Below are 27,902 nucleotides of genomic sequence, written 5' to 3' on the forward strand. Positions count from 1 at the left end.
CCCACTCCCCCATCTCGCGCAATTGTCGCCTTAATCGCGTCACACCACACGGCATAACAAGGGAGGAAGGTAACTGGGAGGACACTACGCCCTTCTATCCACACCCAAATCTGGTGGATAGGGCGGATCCACAACCTACTTAATCACAGGCCTCTCCGGCTTTCGCAGACCTCGTTGCGGCGGGGGCGTGGCCACAGGCTGAGAGGCGGGATTTCCTGTTCAGCTGTGTAAAACTTCCGGGCTGTGCCGGAAGCTCCCTCAGTGAGAATCAGGAAGTCGGAGCGGTGTGTGGCACTTCGTGGCATGGGAGAGTTGAGGTCCACGGGTCTTGTGTAAACTAGACGCTGACATTAGGTTCTTAGCTTGGTGGTCGTCTCTGATTTCTCGCCTGGCGATGGCGACGTACACGTGCATAACTTGCCGGGTGGCGTTCTGCGACGCGGAGATGCAGCGGGCCCACTACAAGACGGACTGGCATCGCTACAACCTGCGGCGAAAAGTGGCCAGCATGGCCCCAGTCACCGCCGAAGGCTTCCAGGAGCGAGTGCGGGCGCAGCGGGCCGTGGCTGAGCAGGAGAGCAAGGGCTCGGCCACCTACTGCACCGTTTGCAGTAAAAAATTTGCCTCTTTCAACGCCTACGAAAACCATCTTAAGTCCCGGCGGCATGTTGAGCTGGAGAAGAAGGCTGTGCAGGCGGTGAATCGGAAAGTGGAAATGATGAATGAAAAGAACTTGGAGAAAGGACTGGGTGGGGACGGTCTGGACAAGGATGCCATGAACGCGGCCATCCAGCAGGCCATAAAGGCTCAACCGTCTATGTCTCCCAAGAGGCCACCCCCGGCTCCTATAGAGGAGTCCGGGGGTTCCGTGGCCATGGCTGCTAGTGGCCGTGTGACTCACGATCGAGACCCGACAGAGAAGCCGCCCCGGCTTCAGTGGTTTGAACAGCAGGCGAAGAAGTTTGCAAAGCAGCAGGAGGAAGACAGTGAGGACGAGGAAGACCTGGATGGAGACGGTAATGGCCCTGTTTGGGGGGAGGGAGAGAAGAAGTTGGCATCTCTTAAGTTTCCAGGTTTACACTTGAGGAGGGGATGTCGGTTCAGTTTTTAAGTGAAAGTGGTAAGTGAAGATTGGTTAAGTATCTGGCCAGCATCCTCACAGGGAAATTTGTCTGTTTACTTTTGTAGATTCAAGGCCGCAGGCCTTACGTGGAAAAAGAATAGGTGCTTGATACATATTTGTAGGATGAATTGATGCTCTCTCTGTTTTGGATGGGTAGGTGGCTTTGTACTTAATAGTTGACTAAAACGGAATGAGGTCTAAAGGGCAGCCGGAAAGCCTGAAATGTGGCACGTAGGCCATTTATGAGCTATTTATTACTTCTTTTCCTCATCCTATATCCTGTTAACGCTGGTATTGTATATGTTTATATCTTTGTGTTGCTATAGCAAATACCTAAGACTACGTAATTTATAGACAACGGAAGTGTATTTTTCCACCGTTCTGGAGGCTGGGAATTCCAAAATCAAGGCCCTGGCCGATTCAGTGTCTGGTGATGGGCTGTTGCATACATGGAGTTTTCATGTGGTATCCTAACATGGTAGAAGGAGCAGAGGGAAAAGAGCTGGCTAGCCATTTCCCCCAGGCCCTTTCTTAAGGACGCTAATCCATTTATGAGCACTCTGCTGTCGTGACCTAATCACCTCCTAAAGTTCCCGCCTCTTAATTCTACTTCATTGGTTATTAAGGGTTTTTTTTGTTTGTTTGCTTTTTGAGACAGAGTTTTATGTCACCCTTGGTAGAGTGTGGCGGCGTCAGAGCTCACTGCAGTCTCAAACTCTTGGGCTTAAGTGAGTCTCTTGCCTCAGTCTCCCAAGTAGCTGGGATTACAGGCACAAGCCACAATGCCTGGCTGTTTTTTTGTTGTGGTTGTCATTGTTGTTTTAGCAGGCCTACACTGGGTTGGAACCCATTGGCACCCTAACCACTGAGCTACAGGCGTGAGCCGGTTATTAAGTTTTAACATACTCATTTTGGAGGGACACATCCAGTCAAACCATAGTAGTTCATAGCAGCCACCACCATGTACACAGTACAGTGGCTGCCGTAGGAACTGTTCATGTGAAATCGTAGATTCAGACATTGTTCTATCAGTTTATAAAAAATATTCAGCCAGATTTGAGATAATTATGTGTTCACGCTAGGCTAGGTGCTGTGAGGCATAGGAAAGGAACAAAGGACTCCTGCGTACTGGGACAGATTAGGAATTTTTTAGCCATGCAAACTAGTCTGGTAAAATGAATAGCTAAAATTGAGATCTTGAAAGAGGATTTGTCCCCAGGGACATGAAATTGGGACCCCATGTCCCCAAGTGTAGGACTGTGCTATCTCATATGAATCTTTGTGGTATCTTTAATTTTGATTAACAGTTATCCTAACTTTGTCAAAATTTTGATTTGAAGATTGGGAAGATATCGATTCTGATGAAGAATTGGAATGTGAAGATACTGAAGCAACGAATGGTGTGGAGGAAGAGGAGGAAGAGGCTGCAGAAAGGCCATCCCTTGGTGCCATCCCTATCACAGACTGCTTATTTTGTTCCCATCATTCAAGCTCACTCATGAAGAACGTTGCTCATATGACAAAAGTCCACAGCTTCTTTATTCCTGATATAGAATATCTTTCAGATTTTAAGGGACTAATTAAATATTTAGGTAAGTACATTAATGTTCCTTTTAATGAGGAAATATCATTGGGGGACTGGTCCCAAGGAAACATTCGTTTTGCGTTTCTTACCAATCTTTGAATTGATTTCTTGCTTATGTTACAAAAACCAGGAACTTAATGAATGTTTTTTGAATTGTGGAGAGAAGTGGTAAGATTTAATCTGGTTGCAAAAAGCTTCTTTCATAATTTTTTTCCTCAAATTATTTTTCCAGGAGAAAAAGTTGGTGTTGGGAAGATTTGTTTGTGGTGCAATGAGAAAGGGAAATCCTTTTACTCCACAGAGGCTGTACAGGCACACATGAATGACAAAAGCCACTGCAAGCTCTACACAGAGGGTGATGCTGCTTTGGAATTTGCAGATTTCTATGATTTTAGGTAAGTGTGATTTGTATTATAAAGTGAATAAGGTCCTCTTTGTATTGAAGTGATGGTAGTTGTACCAGAGTGACAGATATATGACTGGCACTGTACAATATATTCTTTGTACTTTATTTTTTAACTTTTATTTATTCATTTATTTATTTATTTATTTTAAGGCAGAGTCTTCCTCTATTTCCTGGTCTCGAATGCAGAGGCGTAGTCATAACTCACTGCAATATCAAACTTCTGGGCTCAAACAATCCTCCTGCCCCACTCCCCCGGTAGCTGGGCCTACAAGCATGTATATGCACCACTAATTATTTATTTTTTTTAAGAGATGGGGATCTCACTGTTGCCCAGGCTGGCAGTCTAATCTTTATAACCCTTATAACTCTTCTATCTAAGGTAGTTATTTTCTACCTGTAAGTCGGAAACTCAGTTTAACAGAGTTTTATCACATCTAGTAAAGAGAAGATCTCAGGCCCAAACTGAAGTTTGTCTGACTTGTTTTGGGGTTTTTATTTATTTTTTATTTCGGGTGCATGTGTGTGGTTAAATTGTCAGGATTTCAGTTTTGTCAGTTACCTCATGAACAAAGATACACAAATTAGGTTTTACATTTTGGGTTCCCTGAGAGTCCTTCAGTCACAAGCTATCTCCTGGAGAATTGAAATGCTAAACTAGGCCAGAACCAAGCATTTGGTGATGAGATTATCCCATAGGTGGTTTACTTCTAACTAGAACCTTGAGTAATTTATACATCATTCAACAAATATATGCTATATGTTCATGAACAACTAGTTCCTACTGTTAAAATTCCTTTAACTTGCAAGATATAAGTGGTGCGTATAATTACCATGCCAGGCACTCATAGTCCAAGTGATATAGGTGTTCAGAAAAGTCTTAGTCTTTTAAGTCTTTTGCATTGTCACCCTGATTTCACATTTTCAGTTGGAGACTTGCCATCAGTAGGTGTCACTGAGGTTTGTTAGTGGGCTAGAGGTGGTGGTAGTAGAGAAGATGATTTAAGTGTCTGCTGGAAGTGGAAAGCATCTTCTTCCAGGCAAGAGGCAGTATTTATCCCTTTCAGGCAGTAGTATTTAGGACCTTTTGATCAATGTTGTAATCAGAGTAGTCAAAGCACAGACTATAGATGAAACTAAGTGGTTGCAACCAGCAGCTGGCTTAGACTGTCGTAGCATTCAGTCTCATAGATGTCAACATCTGCAGGCTCCTGTATGGCCTTCACCTCAGCTCCAGACTTAGATATCCAACTGCCTCCTTGGAGTGTCTAAATAAGTGTCTACAAAGCATCCTTAACAGGTCCAAAATTAAACTCCTGCTGTGCATCTGAACTTGCTCCTCCCTAACTATGTGGTATCTTTGTCCTTTTAGTTACGTAAGCCAAAAGGGAGCCACACAGTCATCCTTTATTCTGTTTTCTTTCATGCTTACATTAAAACCATCACCAAATTCTGTTTATCTACCTTCACATTTGGAGTATGACTGCTTTTCACTGCTTCACTGTGACTACCTAGGTCCAGGTTATCATTACCTTTCACCTGACTTTACCATCTCCTACATTCTGAGAACTGTGGAGACACTTCCAAAACATGAAGTCAAGTCAAAACAACTCAATCTTCAAAAGAGTTCCTGTCTTACTCAAAGTAAAAGGCAAAGCGTAATGGCTTATAAGGCCCTGCATGATCTGGCCTCAGTTACGGTTCCTATGTGTTCTATTTCTTGCTCTCTGGATACCTGGCTGTTGCTCTAATGCATGAAGTGTGTTTCTCAGAACCTTTGCCCTTGCACTTTGCCTATAATCCTCCCTCTAATATTTACGTGACTCACCTGTTGACTTCTTTCCTGCATGGCTTGGTATAAATTTCACCTTCTTGTGGCCTTTTTTGACCATCTTTCATAAAATAGCAACACCTACCCAATTCTTCTCATCCTGTTTTATTTTTGCTCATCCCTTACAGCCATTTTACGTATTGTATGTTATTTATTACTTTCTCCCTAGAGTCTAAGCCTTCAAAATGATAGGGCCTTTTGTTGTCATCATTTACTAGGTGTTGCTGAAATTGTTAGTTTAAATTAAATATGTAATTGATGTAAATGGTTCAAGAAGTAAATTTCCTTTAGTCCAAATGATGCTTTTTTAGACTTCATTTCTCTATTTATACAGTTATATTCTGTTGATGCCTAGAAATTAGAAATTGTGTGAGTCTTTCTAAAAATGAATATTAAATGATTTATTTACCTTAAAAAACAAAAGTTGGCTGGGTTCTGTGATAAATACCTGTAGTCTTAGCTACTAGGGAGGCTGAGGTAGGAATATCACTTGATATTCCTAGAGCCTAGAGGTTCAAGGTCAGTCTGGGCAACATAGTAAAACCCTGTCTCTAAATAAAATGAAAAGTTGATAATGCTTAATAAATGGAAAGTAAAAAATCTTCACATAATCTGTACTAAATATATAGTCTCTTTTCATTATTCCCTAAAAATACAGTATTACTATATATAGCACTACATTGTATTAGGTATTATAAGTAATTTAGAGATGATTTAAAGTATATGGGAGAATGTGTGTAGGCAATATGCAGATACATGCCATTTTATATCAGGACCTTGAGCATCTGCAGATTTGGGAATTCAAAGGAGGTTCTGGAAGCAATCCTCCATAGTTACCAGGGATGATTGTACTTTTTATATCATAATTCAGTCCAGTGAAGTTTTAAACATAATAAGCACCCACATGAAGAAACAGAACATTAGTCATACCTGATATTTCCCTTGTGCGTCCTTCCAGGAACTACTCTCCTGTTTCTGAGAGTAACTATTATTGTGACTTACAACTGTATAGATTGGTTTTGCCTGTTTTTATACTTTATGTAAATGAAATCACAAAGAATGTATGGATCTGGCTTTCTTTTTTTCCCCTCTACATTGGAGAGACTCATTCATATTACTGTATATAGTTGTAGATAATTCATTCTCATTGTTGCTGAGTATTCTATTGAGTGCCCCAGAATATCTAGTCTACTGTTGATGTGCATTTGGGTGGTTTCCAGTTTGGAGCTATTACAGATAATGCTGCTACATCATTCTAGTATGTGTCTTTTGGCAAATGTGTATACTTCATCTGTTTTGTGTATATGTAGGAGTTAGACCAGAGGATGTACATATGTTTGGTTTTAGGAAACACTATCAAATTGTTTTCTAAAGTGGTTCTCTGTACTCCCACTTGTAGTGAGAGAGAGATTTTTGCTTTAGCCACTTGGGGAGTGTGTAGTGGTGTTAATTTGCATTTGATGATGACTAATGTCATCAGGAGCCTTTTCATGTATTAATTGGCCATTTGTATGGATATCTTTTTTTTTTTTTTTGCAGTTTTTGGGCAGGGCTGGTCTTGAACCCACCACCTCCAGCATATGGGGCCAGCGCCCTACTCCTTTGAGCCACAAAGTGTGTGATCAAGTCTTCGGGTAGTCTAGCTTACTGTTAATATTTTAATGTGCATTTTCTCAGTTTTCCATGTATATGTGTGAATATGAATTTGTCAACATTTCTAGGAACATAGAGATTGTTCTAGACAGCACTGTCCAATATGGCAATTACCAGGTGTACTCATGCCTAGCTGAATAAATTTAAAGTTAAATTAAAAATATAACAATTCATTTCTATGGTAGTCACACTACTAGCATTTAAGAGTTCAGTGTTTGAAAGCCTGGGTGACTAGAGTTGCCATATCTGTCATCACAGAGTTTGTTGGACAGCACTGTTCTGGAACTTGTTTTTACAATGGTGAAATTGAATAAAGCATGTCCATCTCTACATTCTTTTCTTCCTCCATTTGGCAGCCTTCCTAAGGACAAAAAAATAGGAGAAAGAATTTTATTATAAGTCGTTTGTTCACTTTTACTTTAGAGAAAATGCTAATAAGTTATTTTCTTCTCAAAACCTTTCAGCTGGTTCCTTTAGGTAGTTATTGGGGTTGCCACATTTGCAAATACAGTGTATGTTTCTTTAGTTCAATTTGTGGTATTAGTGAACTTATTAGTGCCATTTCACTGTTAACAGGAGTAGCTACCCAGATCACAAGGGAGGGGAGGATGCCAATGAGTCTGAGGAGCTGCCCTTGGAAAAGAACTTGGAATATGATGATGAAACCATGGAGCTGGTTCTGCCTTCTGGTAAGTATATTTGTCAGAAATAAGTAGCTTAATGCCAGTGGGGTTAGTGGGAGGCATATCCCCCTCAATTACCTTCCATACTGAGGGAAACAGATCATAAAACTAAAAGTGTATGTTTGTGTTCTCATGTATATAATAAAATCTGAAAGTTACCATTTAACTCTCAGTTGCCTGTTTTGTTTAAATTGGATCAGTGTTTTTGCTCCGTTATGACTCAGAATGTTTTGATCAGGCAATTTTCTTCTTTTTTTTAAATAGACCTTTTCTAGTCTTTTTTTTTTTTTTTTTTTCCCATCTAGTTTTTTCTTGTCAATCTTATCCTATCAATCAGTGATTTGAACTGATTTCTATTTCTTTATGTTGCTTAGACTTCCAGATGGTAGTCTGGCCTGGGTGTATCTGACTCATGGTGGAAATTTTTCTTAGGTATGAAAAGGTGAAGAATAACTATGAATATAAATAAAACACCCACTGTTATTTATTGTGTGGAAAGAAAGAATTGTTACAATTAGCTGATAGGATTAGGAGAAGCTGCAGAAGACATTATTTGAGATCTGAAAGAGAATACAAAAGTAGAGATGATAAAATGCTAATAATACATGGTATTTTCTGAGCAGTTAGCATATTCAGGCAGATATTTTATCTTTACAGCAAACCTGTATGTTAGATTTAACATCTTCATTTTAGGTGTGAAGCTCAGAGAGGTTGAGTAACTTACTCAGTTAATCCTTTTCCTCTCTTTCCTACACTTTCTCAGGAGATTTGTAGTAATGGTGCAGCTAGGAATACCCTGTCAACAGAGATGTCTGCTTGGAACAAGCCTCTTACAGGGCTTTCCATGTAGAATATCCCCGCTTAGGACAGACAGCTGTCCTTAACTGAGAACACTAACCCGTGAAGGCTAAAAGCAGCTTTTAGAGTGTGACAGTAGAAGGAAAGGGCAGACAAACCTGTTTTGAAGATGCAGTTTTTCCTACATTGATTAATAAAGTTACAATGCAGCTCGATACCGTGGCCTGTGTAAAACACCATGGTAAAACCTAAATGCAGTCACAGAAAACTAGTCTTTCTCTGGTGAAGGTACCAATATAGAACATCAGAAATATATTTGATGACTTATTTTCCAGGGCTGCTTGTTTAGCCTGTTGTCTCATTAGCTTCCACTTCTTAACTTTTGGTTGAAATAATGACGGACTTTAAATAAGTTGAATAAGATAATCCTCGTAAAGCAGTGTCTGTCATGTAATAGGATCACTCTAATGTTTGCTTTACTTTGCATCTACTTTAGTACATTATATCACTAAAGTGTGCATACTAAACATATACTATTTAAGAAATACAGTATATTTGAGAGAAGTTTTCATCTGTACTTTAAACTTTTAAAACTTTTAAAAGAAAGACTCTTCTGCTACATAGAAAATCTATGTAGAAAACACATTTTCCTCTGGTGATTGAGTGTTCTAATGTTAGCCAAAGTCAAAACTAGGTATTTTCTCAGAATACTCCCTTCACCTCCCACGTTAAGATGATCTGGCAGTTCATAAGTGTCTTTTGAATATTTTTTTTGCTCCCTCTTTATTTATTTGTCTGTATCACCATTACAACGTCCTGTCTGGCCCTCTCTAATCTGGTTTCCACATGCCACCAGGACATTCTAAATGCCAGGATATTTTCTTTACCCTCTGGAATTCTTCAGTGGGAACGTTGCCTTAGGTGTCTTGTGCTGTTCCTTTCCGCACCCACCTGGAGTTCTCCTCCTCTGGGCCTCTGCGTGTGTGCTGCCTCTCTGTTACTCCTACTGCTCCAGTAGCACGTAGTTTGCTTGGGCTCAGCCCTCTGGGAAGCCCTTTCTAAACTTATCTCCAGTCCTTTTGCTAAGGTGATTAGTGTCTCTTCTGCACCCAGGACACTTGCTTATCTATTAGGACGTTGACCTTACTCCTTTGCGATTGTTGACTTAGTTGCCTGGCTTCCTCCATTACTTTGAAAAGAAAGACCGGTTCTTTTTCTCTTCATCTCCTTTGCAGGGGTCCTCAAACATTTTAAACAGGGGACCAGTTCACTGTCTCTCAGACCATTGGAGGGTCGGACTATCGTTTAAAATAAAAACTATGAACAAATTCCTATGCACACTGCACATATCTTATTTTGAAGTAAAAAAACAAAACGGGAACAAATACAATCACACTGCCTCATGTGGCCTGCAGGCCATAGTTTGAGGACCCTTGCATTACAGGGTCTCAGACATACAAGGCTGAGTAGGTGGAGGTGACTTGTAAAAGGCAGGCAAGGCTGCTTCCCTTGTGCCTGTGCAATAAAGGAAAAGGAGAGCAGAGCGGTTCTTGGGGGCTTGGAATCTTTTTTGCCTACAGTACCCTTCTAAGTCCATGAAGAAGATTGCTTTGCCACTATCATATATGGTCAGAGAAGAAAGTGGCCTGCAATTAGATCAAAGGTCCATTTTTCTCTTAAAGCCTGAGTTGCCTTGCTCACCGCCACAGGTATAATTACTGAGTCAGGTTATTTGAAAGGATTGGATAGTAACTTCAGGACACGTCTTTGACATAGATTTGGAAGCAGTGAGGAAACAGGTACTGCAAAATGCTGTACTTCCAGGTAGACTCAGGAAGGACCTAACCAACAACCAGCCAGATCTTACTCCAGGGACTCTGAACTAGGTCATGAACATTGTCATGCACATATTTTTTCTGTGGGAATGGATATTTTTGGAAGGAAAAGGCATAGTTTCTTAAAGCATCTGTGACCTGGAGAAGATTAAGAGCCCACTCATAAAAATATTCAAATCCAAATTATTTACTCCCTTCTGGGATTATCACTATCATCACAGATGACTGAGACCTTACAGTAGAATGTGTTTAAATGGCAACAAACAGATTCAGAGGAATAAAAAATCTATCAGTGTTCTGAAATGTCTTGTATCTTCTAATGTCACCCATACTTTTACCATCTTAGATTTTAAAACCCATATTTTGTTAATCAGTCATGTTTACCACAAGACATGACAGTCTGTTGGTTTGTACCTGTGCTCAATACTGGGTGTGGGGGGTTTATGATGACCAAGAAAATGAGAGGCCTCTGAACAAACACTATATAAAAATATACCATTGTCATATTTAATCACTTGTTTATATCTGAACAAATTTGCCATTCACAAACCTCTTTGATTGTGCTTTTTTTATGACTGGGTTAGGATGAATATTAGCTTGTAACTAATTTGGAAAGGATGTGTACAGCTTAGTGATATGTAATCAACTACGCTTGGAATCTGCTTTAAACTGGTTTCAAAGCAGACGTTTTGATACCCTGAATCAGATTGGACTTTAGTAAAATCTTCAAGTTGATTATCTCAAAGCCAATGACAAAAAGCATCCGCCAGAGGGCACCGTAGTCATTTATTCTGAAGATTGTGGTCTGGCTCAATTCTTTGTCTTTCCTTCATTGCTCTTCAGCTCATATGGAGGAACTTGCAGTGAGAGACCCATTCAGTTAGCTGCTGTCAAGCCAGACAAAACTGTTGGTGGATCCACAAGAGATACATAATTAATCTTCTCTGGAAAATTATAGTTCAAGATATTTTCTTTTCCAGTACCTGATGTCATAAATTGTAAAGCTATTTGTTAAGAAAGTGTGGACAGTTACATAAGCAGTTATTGCGTGGTGAAAGCTGTGGACAGGCTGTATGCTTCACCATGATTCAGACATAACTGGTTTCTTATTGGGCAGTCATGCTTCTCTACAAGATATTTTTCCCTGATGATGACCTTCAAATGGAACACATTATACCTGGTGTTAATGTCAGATGGTCACTCATTGACATAGGGCAGGAATAGCTCTAAAACACTGTTTTCCATTCTCCCTTGTGAGCTGTCAGAAACCTTGGCATTGAGCAATGAAGTCTTTTCAGGGATGTTTTAAAAGGCCAACCTTTAGTAAGATGTATTTCCAGATTTTGCCGACTATATATATATATATATATACACACACATACATACATATATTGATTTATTATGTATTAATGACCAGTATTACCATTTCATGGTTTGGTCCTTGTAAACCTGAAGCATTTAGACCTAATATTATACATAGAAAATGACTTTTATCAATGCTAGGGTTTCCTGCTAGAGCCTCCATTTAAGCTTGTGTCTTTATCCATCAGCTCCATCTCACTTACTTCTTGTGGGCAAGAAGCTTTGTTAACTTGTATGCTGCCAGAACTGTCAGGTTTGAGGAACCATGATTTTTATCCATATTGGTATCCAAAGACCGTATCTTTGAATTGAATTTGTCATTTCTTGAGTATGATAACAAAATAAGCAACTGAAAATAACTGCTTTTCTATATTCATGTACCAAGTAAATTATTTTCCAGGTGTCTTGCCAGGTATAAAGACTGAAAATAACCTGACAGCATTTTCTCATATAAATTAAAGGTATAGATCTTAAAAGCAAGTAGAGCCTTCCATAGTATTTATAGTATCATGTTCATCTTTTTAGACTAAAGTTTCTGAGAGAAATGGTTTTATATATGTAAATGTAAAACTTCCCTGGAAACTATACATAGGGTTTCATAGCCATATTTCCTTTATTCATTTTCACTGGAAATGACTGTTTGATGCCTTGTGTGTATGCTGCTGTTAAATATCTACATGTTTATGTCTGGGAAGGTATTTGATTATTTATATCCTAGTGAATATTTTTGTGAAAGCACAGCTTATATTTAATAAGCTCTTAAGTGATGCTGATGCCAGGGGCCCGGGGGCCACATTTTGAGAGCCACTGCTCTCATGGAGCCTGAAGTTAGTCATGCCTGGGGCCTGCTCCCTTCACTTCCTCTGCTGTGAAACCAAGACACAGAGGGGGGACATTGAAAGCTAGAAAGGGCCAGCAAGCCAATCATTTCGACTTTGAGCCCGCTATTCTCTGCAGCAGCTACTCACCTCTGCCCTTATAGCACAGAAACAGCCAGGGTTGATACCTGTACATCAACCTATACCTATATAGGTTGATGCCTATACAGATGGGCATCGCTATGTTCCAGTAAAAGTAATAAAAAAAAATAGGCCCGTTGGCCAGATTTGGTCCTCTGGCTGTAGTTTGCCACCACTTTATTCACATACCAGATTTGCCTCACCCTTATAGAGGAACCTTGGATTGTTCCTCTAGTAAATGTCTTATCTTGGGTTTTTCTTAGCTGTTCTATGGAAGTTCCAATGTATTTGGTGGACAGTATCTATGTCCCATAGTTTTTTTACTTGAAATGTACAGGGTCTCTTTTTTCCACTATGTTACAAGTTGATAATGGGCCTTTGCATGAATGGTTATATACAATATGTTGGAATCAGAATGTGTTAGAATTAAAATTAGAAGTTCATAGTTTTGCCAAATTCTTCTTAATAAGCAAAAGCTATAGAAAAAAATTCAACTTAGTCATCTTTTTATATTCTAGTTCACCAGGTGACTTCCATGATTCAGGAAGCAATAGGGCAGAATTTTTCAGCTTGGGCCAGATTGTTCTTTTTATGGAGGGCTATCCTGTGCATTTTAAGATGTTTAGTAGCATCTCTGACCTCCATCCACTAGATGCCAGTAGTACCCCTGCAGTTATAATCACCAAAAATGTCTCTCATTAGTGCCATATGTCCCCAGCGGGGTAAAATCCCCCACTCCCCTTGGAGAATCACTGCAATAGAGAATTTAAGCAAAGGAAGGGTGGATTGATTTCTATTTTAGACAATGACTGTGGCTTGTGGACCTACACATTAGGACTATTCTGTGTTTAATATTGGGGAAAAAAAGCCTAAAACGTCCTTATGTCCCAGGGGGCCCTTTTGTCTGTATTAATAGGGGTGCTATTTGAGAGGCATATCGTAAGTACATGATGCTGTTTTTCACTTAACAACAGTGACTTGACATTTTCCTCTTTTTTTTTTTTTTTTGTAGAGACAGAGTCTCACTTTGTTACCCTCAGTAGAGTGCTGTGACATCACAGCTCACAGCAACCTCCAACTCCTGAGTTTAGGCGATTCTCTTGCCTCAGCCTCCCAAGTCACTGGGACTACACGCTCCCACCACAACACCCGGCTATTTTTTTGTTGCAGTTTGGCTGGGGCCGGGCTTGAACCCATTACCCTCAGCATATGGGGCCAGCGCCCTACCCACTGAGCCAAAATCTGTCTCTTCTTTGGTTTTCTTTTTCTTTCTGGCTTTCTTTTACTTTTTCACTTTTATTTTGCTGCTTCATTTTTCTTTAGTAGGAGAATGCTGGTTCTCTGCATATCCTTTTCCATCTAGTAAATATACTTAAAGATGTGATTTGAAAAGCCCTTGCCTCGTAGCTTTGCCTTGAAAAAAAACTATCCAGTGGTTTAAATATTGCCCTTTTGAAAATCAGGTGCCAGAGTGGGTCATCGTTCCTTGATGAGATACTACAAACAGCGATTTGGCTTGTCAAGAGCTGTGGCAGTTGCTAAAAATCGGAAGGCTGTGGGCCGTGTCCTTCAGCAGTACAGGGCCCTGGGATGGACTGGCAGCACAGGTACATGATGTGTGTGATGCGTGCGTACACACGTGAAGGTCAGCCGTCAGTCGTCGTCTTTATAGTTTTCCCACAGACAGCTTAGGGTCAGAAGAGTAAAGTAGGCCACTGAAACTTATGCTCTGAAACCTCATCACTGTGATATTATTTAAATCTATTCTGATGTTTTTGCTGTGTGATGCAGGTTACCCTTCGATCTTCAGGGAAAACATCCATCTTATTAGGGAACTATGGAGAGCATAAGAGGGATCTGCCTTCTGATGGCCTGAAAAGCTCTGGTGACTGAAATCCATTTTAAATACCACTGGATTTATATGTGGTTTCCGTCATTCTGACTACTCATTGGCCAGCTGAATCTGGCAGAGACTGATGTCACCTGATTCTTGTCAGGAATAATTGCCTGACTCAGTTCTGCCTTTCTCTTTCCCCTTAAATGAGTGGAACTTCACCTTTTGGACTTAACAGTCTTCCAGATGATAAAAACTAAAGATGTTCATCCCAGAAAAATGTATATGTACAAAAGTTCTAGCATGCGGTTCTGACAGGCACAGAGATCCCTAGGCCCACTTCTTAGACCGCAGGTTAGCAACTCCTTTTTAAATAAAAGAACCAGTTACCACAAACTGACTTTCAGATTCTCTGCCAAGATTAGGTATTCTCTGATCACAAATAACTGACTGTGCCTCATTTCCTAACCCCCTTGCAACCACAGGAGCAGCTCTGATGCGAGAGCGAGACATGCAGTATGTGCAAAGGATGAAATCCAAGTGGATGCTGAAGACGGGAATGAAGAACAACGCCACCAAGCAGATGCACTTTAGGGCTCAAGTGAGATTCTGAGCATCTGCGCTGTGGAATGATCACTCTTTTGCTCACGTTTCCTCCTTGTCAGAGGACGAGTGACCTCCAGATTGTGTGATGGGCCCCTTTGCTGCTATTTCATTTGTTCTGACCTAATAAAAAAAATCAGAATCATATTGGTTTTCAGATACCATTTTTGAACAGTGTTTGAAGGTTATGTTTTCACCAAGTGAGTAACTCTCCTGGGCCCTGTGACCCACTCTGCTGCTTGGCAGCTGCTTCATTGCTTCAGCTTTTAAATGACTTATGGCTGTTGAATAATGTGGGAAACTCAGGAGTGACTTGTCTGCTTTCACAACTGCCTACCGCGCCACGGCACTGGCACCTACGTATGGAGGCTTTGAGGCTTATATGATAGCAAAATTGAATGTTGCTCTTTCAACGTCTCATGGTTCGGAGTGCTGAATGTGTGGGCAATTTCATTAAAGACAGGCAAAGTTGAAGAGCATGTCAGTGGCTTGTGGTGAAGGCTTTTTATTTCCAGATGTGAACACATGCGGGGTGACAGTGCTGTGCACTCAGACCCCGTACTGCTTTAAAAGGAGTAGTTAGCTTGGGAAGGAAGTAAAAGGCTAAGACATCATTTTGGAAGGATAGATTACCTGAGGGTTAATCTTGGAAGAGAGTGTCAGTGTATTTCCTTAGGGAACAGTACTTATATGTTGGAAATGAAGCTAAACATGTAGTCTAAATCTGTTGACCTGTGTGACTTTGGAAACACGACTTGGTGTTTATTGTCTCAAAGGTGGTTGTGGGGGCTAAATAAAGCTGTCAAAGGAGCCATCCCTCACTGGGTCTCTGTAAGCAAAGTTAGTGCTTACAGTTTGTACAGAGCAAAGAGATGCTACCAGCAATAAGACCGATGTTCTAGGCAACACAGTGTTCTGAGTAGTGGGTTCAAGATCCCAGAATGTGGTTGCCATTCCCATGTATTAACCAGCCCCTGTTTGCTAGAGACACATCTTTTTCTTTAAAACTTGGAACACAGAGTTGGATTACAGTCTCTTGATAATTAGGTTCACTATTACCCAACAATGGAGGATGCTATGGTTTTAATTTTGCTCCTTCATTCTTTTTTCTGTCTTTTCTCCCCATATAAGTTCCCAACCTCTTGTGTTTGACATGTCTTTAATCTGTATCCTGAGAAAATGGTATAGTGCTTTGAGTGCGGCATGTTTTTAATTTATACTTACCTGTACATGATATTGAGCCATAGCTCTTGGTTTCCTTTTTCATTCCAACCTTTTTACACTCAACATCTAATAGTGTCTGAATCATTGCTTCTGACTGCTACCTGGTATTGCCTAGGAAAGTGTAGAAATGTCTTTGATAGCTTATTTGCTTACTATTCCATTGGTGTTTATTTTTCTTCCTCTAGGTACACTTTGTTCCCCACTGCGTCCTTTGTATTAGGATTCCTTTCTCACATAGTAATTTACTGTTGGTTCTCCCGCTCCTGGACTTTTTTCATAACTATGTGTTCCCTTCATGGTGTCTCCTGCCTGTATCATTGAAGACGTGAGCACACGCGTACAGACAGACCTGCCAGACAAAGCTACAAGCCTAAGGCCTACAGAATGCTTACACCCTTAAACTTACCTGTTTATAATACAGCGTTGACAGTGTGGTTTTCTTTCTCCAAATTTTTATACTCCACATTTTGTTTTTTGATTGGAAAAGCTAGTCCAATCTTTATCGGTATGTCCCATCAATACCTGTTGTTTTTAAAGACAGTTGTCTAAACAGGGGTCACCAGAGTCATCATGGTAAAGGATCTTGCTCAGGACTGAGTGGGCCCTGTCTGCTGCATCTGGCCACCAGTGACCTATGTGGGATCTTTCCTCCTGGGAGTCATCCCACAACCAGATGGCCCTGGCAAGTTGTTTTGTGTCTTTAGCTTACAACATCAAGACTGAGATTGAAAGTGAGAGAGAAGTCTTGTCCCTCTCCACGCATGCTGCCCATCGACAGGCTAGACACTTCACCAGCATGTTGTTTCTGCTTTGCACAGTATGAATTTGTGTTTTACTGAGTAAAAAGCGCCATTTTATGCTCCACCATTAGACGTAGGTGGTATTCCTATTTTACAGATGAGGAAGTAGACTCAGAGAATTTCAATAACTTTTTTAAGGAGACGCAGAGGGAACCTAGAGATGATTTCTTGTCCAGAATCTTAATATTGCAACACACTTGTGTTCTGTCTTTAGCATCATCCCATCCGAAGGGACACAGATGAGGTCAGAGGGAGGTGGTCAAAATATAAAAACTAAAAGTTCATTAAATTTGTAGCAGCTGTGAAAAATAATCTCTAAATCTAGAAATACATACAATCTAATGTTTACATTAATAAAAGAAAATACCACCTTTTCCCTTGAATGTGAATGAATTTTGCCATCAGCTAATTTTGATTATCTCTGGATTCTTCTACCTTGATTATCATTTCTAAGCTCTGTTAAGATTTCATTGGATGTGTTACCTTGGACGTCAGAGTAATAGATATGCAGGAGTCCAGGTAAGAACTGTGTTGCCAACTCTCCATGTGCAGAGATTTTTGCAAGAGAATTGCTGGCAGTCCTAAAGAAATTTGTCAGTGCTTTGAAGAATACATGTCGTTTAATTCAAATTCACTTGCAATTGACACCTTAATTATTTATGACACTGAGATTGATGGAGATTAAGAAGATTTGATTAGCTTGTGAATATTGCAAACAATTGAATGTTAGAATAATAATTTACCGGTCGTCTGTGGGGCAGACTGCTGTTCCCCTAATCAGTTGTCTCCTTCCTCCCATGTGGCTTCCCAGCCAGAAACTGTATTCCCAGTCTCCCCTCCAGCAAGATGTCTTATGACTAAATCTGGGCAGTGGGTGGGCACAGAGGTGATGGATGAGTGGCTCTGAAACAAGCTACTTTTCTAGACTCAGCCTCTATCTCTTCTGGAGCTGGAAGTGAGGTGTGTCAGCATTACCTGTGCACATAAGGACATCAGTAGGAGATGGCAGAGCAATAGCCTGGGTGGTTAAATGACGTTAGCGGGTAGAGCTCACCTGCCAACCCAAGCTGGTTGGACTGTTACATGAAATAAATCGAAGCCCTGGTGTTTTGGCATTTCAGTGACAGTAACCGAGCTTATACTAGAGTGAAAACCCACATAATGCTGCTGTGACCTGGCATGATGCAAATTTGAGATGGAATTCTCAGAAGCTGCTATTATCTTCTCCTTTGCCCATGTTCTCATACACATAGGCTAAATTCTTACACAAGGTTGGATTTGGGGACAGTTATCATTTGGGACTTTCGCAAGTCAGTAGTTTCAATATTTTCTTTTTAAAATTTTTTTGGAGACAATTCAGACTGAAAAGTAATCGTTTTCATTAACTTCAGGTGGCAACTTTACAAGATGCCAGCTAATTCTTTAACACTCCTTCCCTGGTGAGATAGGGTCTGTCGCCCCTTGATGCTGGTGGGCCTTAATTACTGGCTCATAACCAATAAAACGCAGAAAGAGTGATGCTGCTGACTTCCCAGCATAGTTACAAAATGCAACTCACCTCCAACCCTGCTTCCTTGGACTCTTAACATTGTAAGAATTTTGACTGCCCTGAGGAGAGGAGACCCACTGCGGGAGATCCCAGGCCACTCGTAGTTGGGGAGGTCACAGAAGGTGGTCTGTTTGATGTCCCAGCTGAAGTCTCGATCACCAGCCAGCACCAACTGAGAGCAGCAGCTTACATGGCCAGTCCAGTTGAGCCTTCCAATAACTGCGGGCCCTCCAACATCTGACTGCAACCCCATGGTAGCCCCAAGCAAGCACTGAGGTGAGGCCTTCCAAAATTCTTGACCCACAGAGTCCGTGAGCATATTAGAATAGTTTCACACCACTAAGTTTACACAGCAGCAGTAACTGGAATGCCTCACCATTACATCATCACATTCTTCGCATGGTTGAATTTTTTGGATTCTACTTACCACCTTGGGGTGTTTTCCTACCAATATTGTTTTAAGGGAAAGGGCTTTATATACATTATATTACCTTATTTAATCTTCACGACACTCTTAAGAAGTAGATACAATTATTATTCCCTTTTTACTCTGCATAACAGCGCAAGGTCACACTGCTCTCAATGACAATACTCTCTTGTTTAGGCTGGAAAATGAGAGCCTTCTGCAGTCATAGAATTGGAGACATTGCTGACACTCCGATCTAGACCAGTTCCCTCCCAGTGTGGTGACATACTAGAATCTGGGTGCTCAGGATGGTTTAACATAATTCATCCATGGTCTGTGTTGTTAATTGAGAAGCAAGGAAAAACATTTCTCCCAAAATGTAGTGTTTTAGTCACTCTGCTACTCTGCAAAGTCATATTATTTTCAACTACTTCAAAAAATAATTTAGTATAAACTATTATTTCCTGATACAGTGTAGACATTTGGCCTCTGCAAATTGCATGTTGAAATTTAACCCCACTGCTGGAGATGGGGCCTGGTGGGAGGTGTTTGGGTCGTGGGGGCGGATCCCTCATAGAAGGCCAGGTGTCCTCCCTCCACAATGAGTCTCACTCCTTAGTTCTCACAAGAGTTGGTTATTTAAAGGAGCCTGGCACTGCGGGCTCCCCCTTGCTTGCTCCTGAGCTCTTCGTGTGACACACCTGCTCCCCCTTCACCTTCCACCTTGATTGGAAGCTCTCTGAACCCCTCACCAGAGGCCCAGAAGCAGATGATGACATGATCCTTCTCATACAGAACCGTGAGTCAAATAGACCTCTTTTCGTTATAAATTACCCCATCTCAGGCATTTCTTTTCTTCTTGAATAATAGCTGCATTTGGCATTCCAATCTTGCATACCATTTTCACCTGCGGTAATGTGTCGCTACGTGGACTGCCCTAGTTCACTTCGTTGCCCAGGCGAGAGTGCTATTGTGTCGGCCTAGCTCACTGCAACGTCATATTCCTGGGTTCAAGTGATCCTCCTGCACCTCAGTCTCCTGAGTAGCTGGGACTACAAAGAACCCACTACACTGCCTAATTCTTCTATTTTTAGTAGAGACAGGGTCTCACTTTCTTCAGGCTAGCCTTGACTTCCTGAGCTCAAAGGATCCTTCCACCTTGGCCTCCCAGAGCGCTAGGATTACAGCCGTGAGCCAAGGTGCCTGGCCAGGCATTTATTTATTTATTTATTTTAGAGACAAGAGTCTCACTTTGTCACCCTCAGTAGAGTGCGGTAGTGTCACAGCTCACAGCAACCTCCTGCTCTTGGGCTTAGGTGATTCTCTTGCTTCAGCCTCCTGAATAGCTGGGACTACAGTCGCCGGCCACAATGTCCTGCTATTTTTTTTCATGTGTGTGTATGTGTGTTGCAGTTTGGCTGGGGTCAGGTTTGAACCCACCACCCTTGGTATATGGGGCTGGCGCCCTACTCACTGAGCCACAGGTGCCGCCTGGCCAGGCATTTCTTTATAGCAGCACAAAATGAACTGAGACACTGAGTCAGCATGATGCATTTCTACAGAGGAAAATAACACATCTGTCTTTAGCATATACCTAAACCTATATTAAAAGCATTAAAACTATATTAACACCAAATCTATGCTTCTTAAAGAAATCTACAATTTTTATTTTATGGAATAAGACCCCTGAATTCTGAATTGAAGGCACTATGTTTTGTTAGTAATCACCAATTTGGCATTCCAATCTTGTATACCATTTTCACCTGCGGTAATGTGTCCCAGCTATGTGGCCTGCCCTAGTTTACCCATTTTCTAACACAGCATCTGCAAATATAGAAAATAAGACACTATTTATAAAAGTCATGGGTTTTAGCTTTTCTGAGATTTTTATGTTTAGCTCCAAAGAATGAGAATATTAAATTGATTGTAAATGGAGTAAATGGAAACAATTTTAACATTTATGCTTGAAACATGGCTCTGGTACTAAGCTATCTTTCCTATTTCTAATTCAAGTAAAAGAAATCTATTTGGACAATTTAGTACTTTATTCATCTTGAAACTTGTGTGTGTGTGTGGAGGGGGAATTCCTGGAAATAAACACATAAATTGTTTTGATATTCAGAGTATGTACAAATTCAGTAATAGTAACAGCAAAAACAAAGTGTTTTAAAATGACAGATGTATGTGATTTACATGTGTTAACTTTTAATGTCCTCACATCAACTCTCTGAGGTAAGTAATATACTATTTCCATTTTCTAGGTGGGAAAACTGAGGCACAAGATGCTACCCTGGTGAGCAAGTGTTAAAACGGGGGTATGAATCCAGGTAGTTTGGATCCAGAGTTTCTACTCTTAGCACTGCCTTTGCAGTTCTTACAGTTCTTACATTTTTTGGTCTCAAGTCCTCTTCACACTTTGAAAAAGTATTGAGGACTCTGAAGATCTTCTGGGTTTTGGTTGTTGTTGTTCGTTACATCTATCGATATACACCCTATTAGAAATTAACATTGAGAAAATTTTAAAAGGTTTCTGCACTCATTTAAAAGTAACAAAATTATTTTGTGTGAATATCAGTATACTTTTATGAAAAATAATTATTTTCCTTTCAAAAACTATAGTGAAATGAGGGTTTGTTTTACATTTTTGCAAATCTCTTTAATAGCCAGCTTAATGGAAAACAATGGGATTCTCTTCTCCGTTTCCACATCTGATCTGTTGTGTAATACATGTCACGTTAACTCTGGGAACTCCCCCATTCCCTCGTGGGAAAACAGAGTGAAATAACATCCTAGATGTTATTTTCATTCCTATGGCCTGGCAAACCCTCTGAAAGGGTCTTGGGGACATCCAGAGGTCTCTGATCACACATTGGGGACTACTGCACTATGCTTTATTATCTCTAGATACCTGGGCAAAACGGCTTGGCTGAGTAATGCTTCTTAGGAAACATTGTTTCTCCAAGTAAATCCCAACCTGCTTTGGTAGAATGATTAGAGACTGAGTAGTCAAAGATGGGGATGCAAGCCAAGTTCTGCACTTGAGAGTTTTTGACCTTCACCAAGTTACTTAATTTCTGTCTGTCTCAGATTCTTCATCTTTAAATTAAGGCTCCTCACCAATCCCTTGAAGGGTCATTGCAGGTTTCCCAAGAACACATGAGAAGGTGCCTGACAGGTGCTGATGCATAAAGGGCATCTGATCAATAGTGGCTTTTATTTCAGATGGGCTAGTGATGGCCAGGGGAGGAAGGAGAAAGGCCATGACCAGCCCAAGGAAGGAGAGAGCCAGCAAAGACAGGTCCATGCACTCTTATCGATAAACCTTTAAAACCAGATGTGCTCAGAGAGGTAGGTATTTGGGTTTTATTTGCTCTGGTGCATATACTATATAGAATGTGACCTCGTTTGGACCTGGAAGACCACTTGATAATCAAAGACATTCATACTTCTAGAGAGGAACACATTCCACTCAACACCTGGCCTAGAAATAGTTTCCTCTTTGTTCAGGCCAGGGTTTGATGCCAAAGGATACACCAAAATATGTTTCAGTGTTCAGGGCTCTGGGATTGGGGTTTATAGGTGAGGGACTGTGGACCTTGTAGAATGCGCCTGCACCAAGCTAGGGACTGTGCCCACACTACTTCATTTCCTCCTCAGCTCCATGACAAGAAGCAGATCATCTAAGGATCCAGAAACATCTTGACCTAATTTTTGCCCTTCAGTCGGCTGTACAGATTTCAGGTTTGGAGCAGCACCTCTGACTCTCTGCTTGTGGCTGTTGCCTGCAATTTAATGTACAAACATTTATTTGGTGTGTGTGTGGGAAATAGACAGTTGGATTGTACTTGTTTGCGTGTTTCAAAGTGAAGCCAATAGTGTCTTAATGAATGCAGAATGAGTATATATTTAGCTTGTTAAAAAACTACTTAGCCAGAAGCCTAATTTCCTGAAGAATAAATATAAGGTGAGATGATAGATTTTGGATACCAATAAGATCCATTATCTACTACATTCATAGGAATATAAATTGACCACATGGCAACATTTCAAAATCTATAAACAGGAGCCCACACTGATTGTCTCATGTTTATAATCTCCAACCTACAAAATTTCACAGAGAAATAAACCCTAAAGTTGGTTGAAAATAAAAGTCCTGGCTATGAGTTAATGTTGAATAATATGAAGGGATTACAGGTACTTGGAAGTAAACTTCTGTAGAATTCATCAGAATTTCAAATTACGCAAGTATTATGACAATGCTTGAGGATCTTGAGAAACCGTTTCACCTATTGGTTTTTGTGGGATTTTATAATAATTTGCAGTATTAAAGGTAAAATAATTTAAAATGATCTTTCAACTGTACCTACACTATTATTCTGACAAATAAATTACACTTATTTGGACATCTATACATATAGGCTCTTTGTTGATTCCAGCTTAAATACGTATATGCAGGGTGGACATAAAGTTCATGTGCAATTTAAAGTAGTTTAACATAGTAAATTGCACACAAACTTTATGTCCACTCTGTATTTTAAAATTGTCGTAGACCTGTGCCATTGTCATACATTGCACATCATGATACTTCAGACGTCTGTGGCAAAAAGCAGGAAATGTTTGTTTAAAGGCAAGGAAATAGCCCAACTTTTTATAATACCTGTGTCCAGGTAAATAGATACAGCTGTTCTAGTGTGGGGAGTACTTGATTTTTCTCTTTTTCTCTTTTTTTGTTCCTTTCTTTTTTCCTCTTTCCTTCCTCCATCCGTCACTCTCTTCCTCCCATCCTCCCTTCCCTTCTTTCTTTCCCCAGGGTGTCCCCCACGATTCCTAGTAATTTGGATTGATGGTAGGCTCTTGGGTGCCCATGTGATCTGCCTACTGTGGATACATGAGCTCCACAACTCCATATGTGCTCATAGTGAATGGGGTGGTGTACAGCTCCTGTGTCCTCCCAGGACTCGAGCATTATTCCCCCAGATGCCAGGAGTGTTCACAGAGGAGTTCTGGGGATCCTGCCAGTGGAGGATCCTGCCTTGGCCAAGTCTACACGGCTCTGCAGTTCGAAGGGAGGGGCAGTATGTATCGTGTGGCTGCCCCATTGCCCTGACTAAATGCCGCGCCCACGGCATATAGCCGTAGTGAGGCAGTGCTGTCCGCGTTATAGAACGACGGGAAGGTGGTTTGTGCTCCCCGGAGCTTTGCCCCCAGCGCCCCCAGTATGCACAGCATCAGAAATGTTGTCTAGCATGCTCAGTTACCCGCTTAAGTTTAAAGATTGTGGCGTCTACTCATGTGTTTGTCATCCTGTACCAGAAGTCTGTTTGTTCTGATAAATTGTCAATATGTACTTTCCTAAGAATGAGCACAATGCACTACTAATCCAGATAGAACACAGCCTTGTGAGCTGCTAAACTCAGTGGCACCAACAATGAGCACATAAAGATGTTTTCCCACCAGTGAGCTAAGACGATAAGCCCAAGGACATGAAATACAAATTATCTACATAAGTTACAAAGTCACTGAAACACAGCCCAGGCCCCAAGGGAGAACAGGCTGTAGCTTGTAACACACAGCCTTTATCTACATTGAATCCTCAAGCCCCTGAATTTACTATTCATGACCTTTCACGGGGCACTCCTGAAAGTGCAGGTTTAAATTTAGCAAATGAAAAGAATGTCTTATTATCCAAATAGGACGGTGTTACTTTAATCCCCACTGCAATGAAAAGGCAACTTTTACCTGGAACGGTTGGAATTACAATTAGTAGAAGTTCAAATTATACTAAAAACTTTGAAGTTATTCCAGGAGTAGTTAACTCAGATTCGGAAAAAACAACGCAGAAGGAGGCGCCAGCAGCTGCTGCAAGATCTCACCCGCCGCTTGAAGAAAATGAAAGTACACTCGCCGATAGCAAACAAAACCACCAGGCGCATTTCCACTGGCTCCAAGACAGCTGAAAAAGCCCAGCAGAGAAGGAAGCTGGGGGCCCCCCTGCCCTTCGTGGGGCGGGCCTGCCTCCCAAGTGTTACAGCCCCCAGACAGCAGCACTGGCAGAATCCCAAGGGTGAGATTTAGAACCTTTATTATTGACCCTTTGCCACTAGTAATTTGTATAAATAAGAAAAATATTTTTACAAACTGAATCTTTGTCAACGGATAAAATTCTTGCCTTTTAAACCTTCTAATTATCAGTTTAGCTGAGTGAATAAGTGACTTCATAGTAAACTAGGATCCTGTTTGGTGGAAAGTGAGTTTTTGAGAGTAAGAGAAATTAAACAGAAAGGAGAATGACATTGTGTAAAGAAAGAATCTTGTGTGATAAATTTTGTCCTGAAACAGAATAGTTATGTAAGAAAGTAAAAGGCAGGGCAAAAGTTCAAGAAAGTTTAGAATGTTTGTAGATGGTCTGTGCAGGTTAAATGAAACTCATAAAAGAGAATTTATGAAAGAATTTACATGTGATCCAGTTAACTATGTATTTCCTTTAAAATCTTTTAACTTGTAAAAATAACTAATTGTATTGCGTCCTTTAATATTCAACATGATAAACAAGTAAATGTTATGTTAATTATAAAAAAACCTTCTTATGTGATGTTACCTGTAAATCTACAAAGCAATCCATAGTATGATAATACAACATTACAAGTGTTAAAAACACTTAATGAATTAATTAAACCTAAAAAATTTGTAACAGCTTTAATTTTAGGCATTGCAACTTTAATTTCTATAATCACTACTTTTGCTGTAGCTACTACAGCTTTAGTGCAACAAATGCATACAACATACTATATCAATACTCTTAGCAATAATATAACTTTAACATTAATGACACAAGCTTAAAACTAAATTAAATGTGTTAAAAAGGATAGTCTTAACTTTAGGTCAGAACATTAAGTACATACAACAGAAACTACAAACAAAATGTCACTCAGCATTTCAAGCCATTTACATTACACCTTTACCATATAATGTATCTAACTCATAGAACAAAGTACAAGCACATCTTCAAGATGTCTAGAGAAACAATAATATAACACATAATTTACACAACTTACAACAAGATATTACAGCCATGAGTCAAGCTCATTTACCAATAACTTCTCTTAACACATTAGCTCAATCTTTAACTAATGGATTTAGAACACTCAATCCTCTTAACTGGATCCAGTATATTGTACTCATAACCATTATTAGTTGTTTGTCATTTTGTGTTGTGTTGTTGTTACCATGTCTCATACAGTATCTGTTTTCCTCTATTAACTCTATACGCCAAGAAGTCTTTGAACTACGGTTTAAAAACAAAAAAGGGGGAAATGCCGCGCCCACGGCATATAGCCGTAGTGAGGCAGTGCTGTCCGCGTTATAGAACGACGGGAAGGTGGTTTGTGCTCCCCGGAGCTTTGCCCCCAGCGCCCCCAGTATGCACAGCATCAGAAATGTTGTCTAGCATGCTCGGTTACCCGCTTAAGTTTAAAGATTGTGGCGTCTACTCATGTGTTTGTCATCCTGTACCAGAAGTCTGTTTGTTCTGATAAATTGTCAATATGTACTTTCCTAAGAATGAGCACAATGCACTACTAATCCAGATAGAACACAGCCTTGTGAGCTGCTAAACTCAGTGGCACCAACAATGAGCACATAAAGATGTTTTCCCACCAGTGAGCTAAGACGATAAGCCCAAGGACATGAAATACAAATTATCTACATAAGTTACAAAGTCACTGAAACACATCCACCCACCATAAAGTCCTGTTCAGAACATCTTGTTTCACCAATTGTCACGCATAATAAAAATCAATAGGAAAAATAATACTTGTCAAGGAATTTACTCTAAATCAAAATTATAATTATCAATAACAATAAGATCAAATAGTAAATGTAGAATTAGTCAAGCATTAACATAAAGAAGATGTCAAGCTGTTCTAAAAAGATAATAAGAAACTGAGATAGGAGAAAGTGGGCAGAGTTGACTAATAACCGCCACCCTCCGGAAGCAGAACGTTAAAACATAACAATGCATGATAAATCACACTTGTAAACGCAAAGATAACCCGCACACGTAAGCAAAAAGATTGCATTATGTAAGCTCTGTAAAAATGTATAAATACCAACATGTGTACCCAATAAATTCACAGCTGCATACTCCAACCCGTAGTGTGTCAGACTGTCTTTCCTGCGCCGACCTCTCAACTTTCCTCGTTCCTTCTCCCTGCACTCCCTCGGACTGAAGGCCACCGACAGGGCGGTCCGTTACAACTAAACAAACAACTCTGGCAGCAACCCATAGACCTGCCTCAGGCCTTTCCTGCAACCGGATTATAGCTCAACTTCTCCTCTGTGGAATCCTTTTGCTCTTACTTCTTTATAGGTATTGATCCCCCCAGTAAAAGCACTGCGTGTAAATCTCCACTTGAGAGCTTCTTTCTCAGGGAGGCACACCTAAACCATTGCATGCCAACAATGGTCTGAGGAGAGACACTCTGAAATGGGGTCTGCAGCTGGGTCACCAGCTTGCCAGCCCTTAGAGAGGATAGCCCTGGCAGGCCATAGCCGTGTAATTGTTGCAACTTTCACTTTCATAGTGTGACTGCTGGAAGGGGATGCCTTGGCGGGTTTTAGAGAGGTTTAGGGGAAGTGGTAATTGTAAGTGCAATGGAAGTGGAAGGCTGTTGCTGGGTACTATAAAATGAATTAAAGGAAGGCACTGAAAGGTTGCAGCTATTAATCACCAATTTAAGGCTAAGCATGAAAGCCAGTGAACCTATGGCAGTTTATGAAGAGACGCTCATCTCCTGTAGCCAGAGCAGATAGAAGCCAGAGTTGAGCCTTAGACTTAATTAATAGGGCAGCAGAGCTCCAGAGAAGGTTAAATTTTCAACTCTGGCAAGTGTACTGTGCCAAGGTCAGAGTCCTGACTGGAAAGGAATGAGATGCTGAGACTTGAGATGGGGACACACTTTTCCATGCACCCAAAATCTTGAATCCTTGGTTCCCTGGAACCCTTCTCCCTATTAAAAGCTACTGCTGACCCCTTGCTTGAAGATGGGCACAAGCCTGTGCCTTGCAAAACTGCATGTTCCCAACTTAGGATCAGTTGTGGCTCCCTTCCTGGGCATCAGACTAGGCTCTAGAATGGGGACAGAACTTGGAGTCCCCTGGCCAAGTCCAGCCTGTGGTCTGTTTTGTAAATAATGTTTTACTGGAAGACAGTTATGCCAATTCAGTGACACAAATTCTCTGTGGCTGCCCTCATG

At 40.7% G+C, this 27,902-nt stretch overlaps 1 protein-coding gene across 1 annotated transcript; it reads left to right on the forward strand.

Moving 5' to 3' along the window:
- Positions 1-256: 256 nt before the first annotated feature.
- Positions 257-14,816, forward strand: ZNF622 (zinc finger protein 622). Its single transcript, XM_053592916.1, has 6 exons — positions 257-1,016; positions 2,464-2,715; positions 2,941-3,103; positions 7,172-7,284; positions 13,696-13,839; positions 14,552-14,816. The coding sequence occupies exons 1-6, from the start codon at positions 395-397 to the stop codon at positions 14,677-14,679; spliced, it is 1,422 nt and encodes a 473-aa protein (XP_053448891.1). The 5' UTR covers positions 257-394; the 3' UTR covers positions 14,680-14,816.
- The last annotated feature ends 13,086 nt before the right edge of the window (positions 14,817-27,902 follow it).

The sequence above is a fragment of the Nycticebus coucang genome, chromosome 1, assembly GCF_027406575.1.
Source record: "Nycticebus coucang isolate mNycCou1 chromosome 1, mNycCou1.pri, whole genome shotgun sequence".
In the NCBI taxonomy this organism is placed as follows: Eukaryota; Metazoa; Chordata; class Mammalia; order Primates; family Lorisidae; genus Nycticebus; species Nycticebus coucang.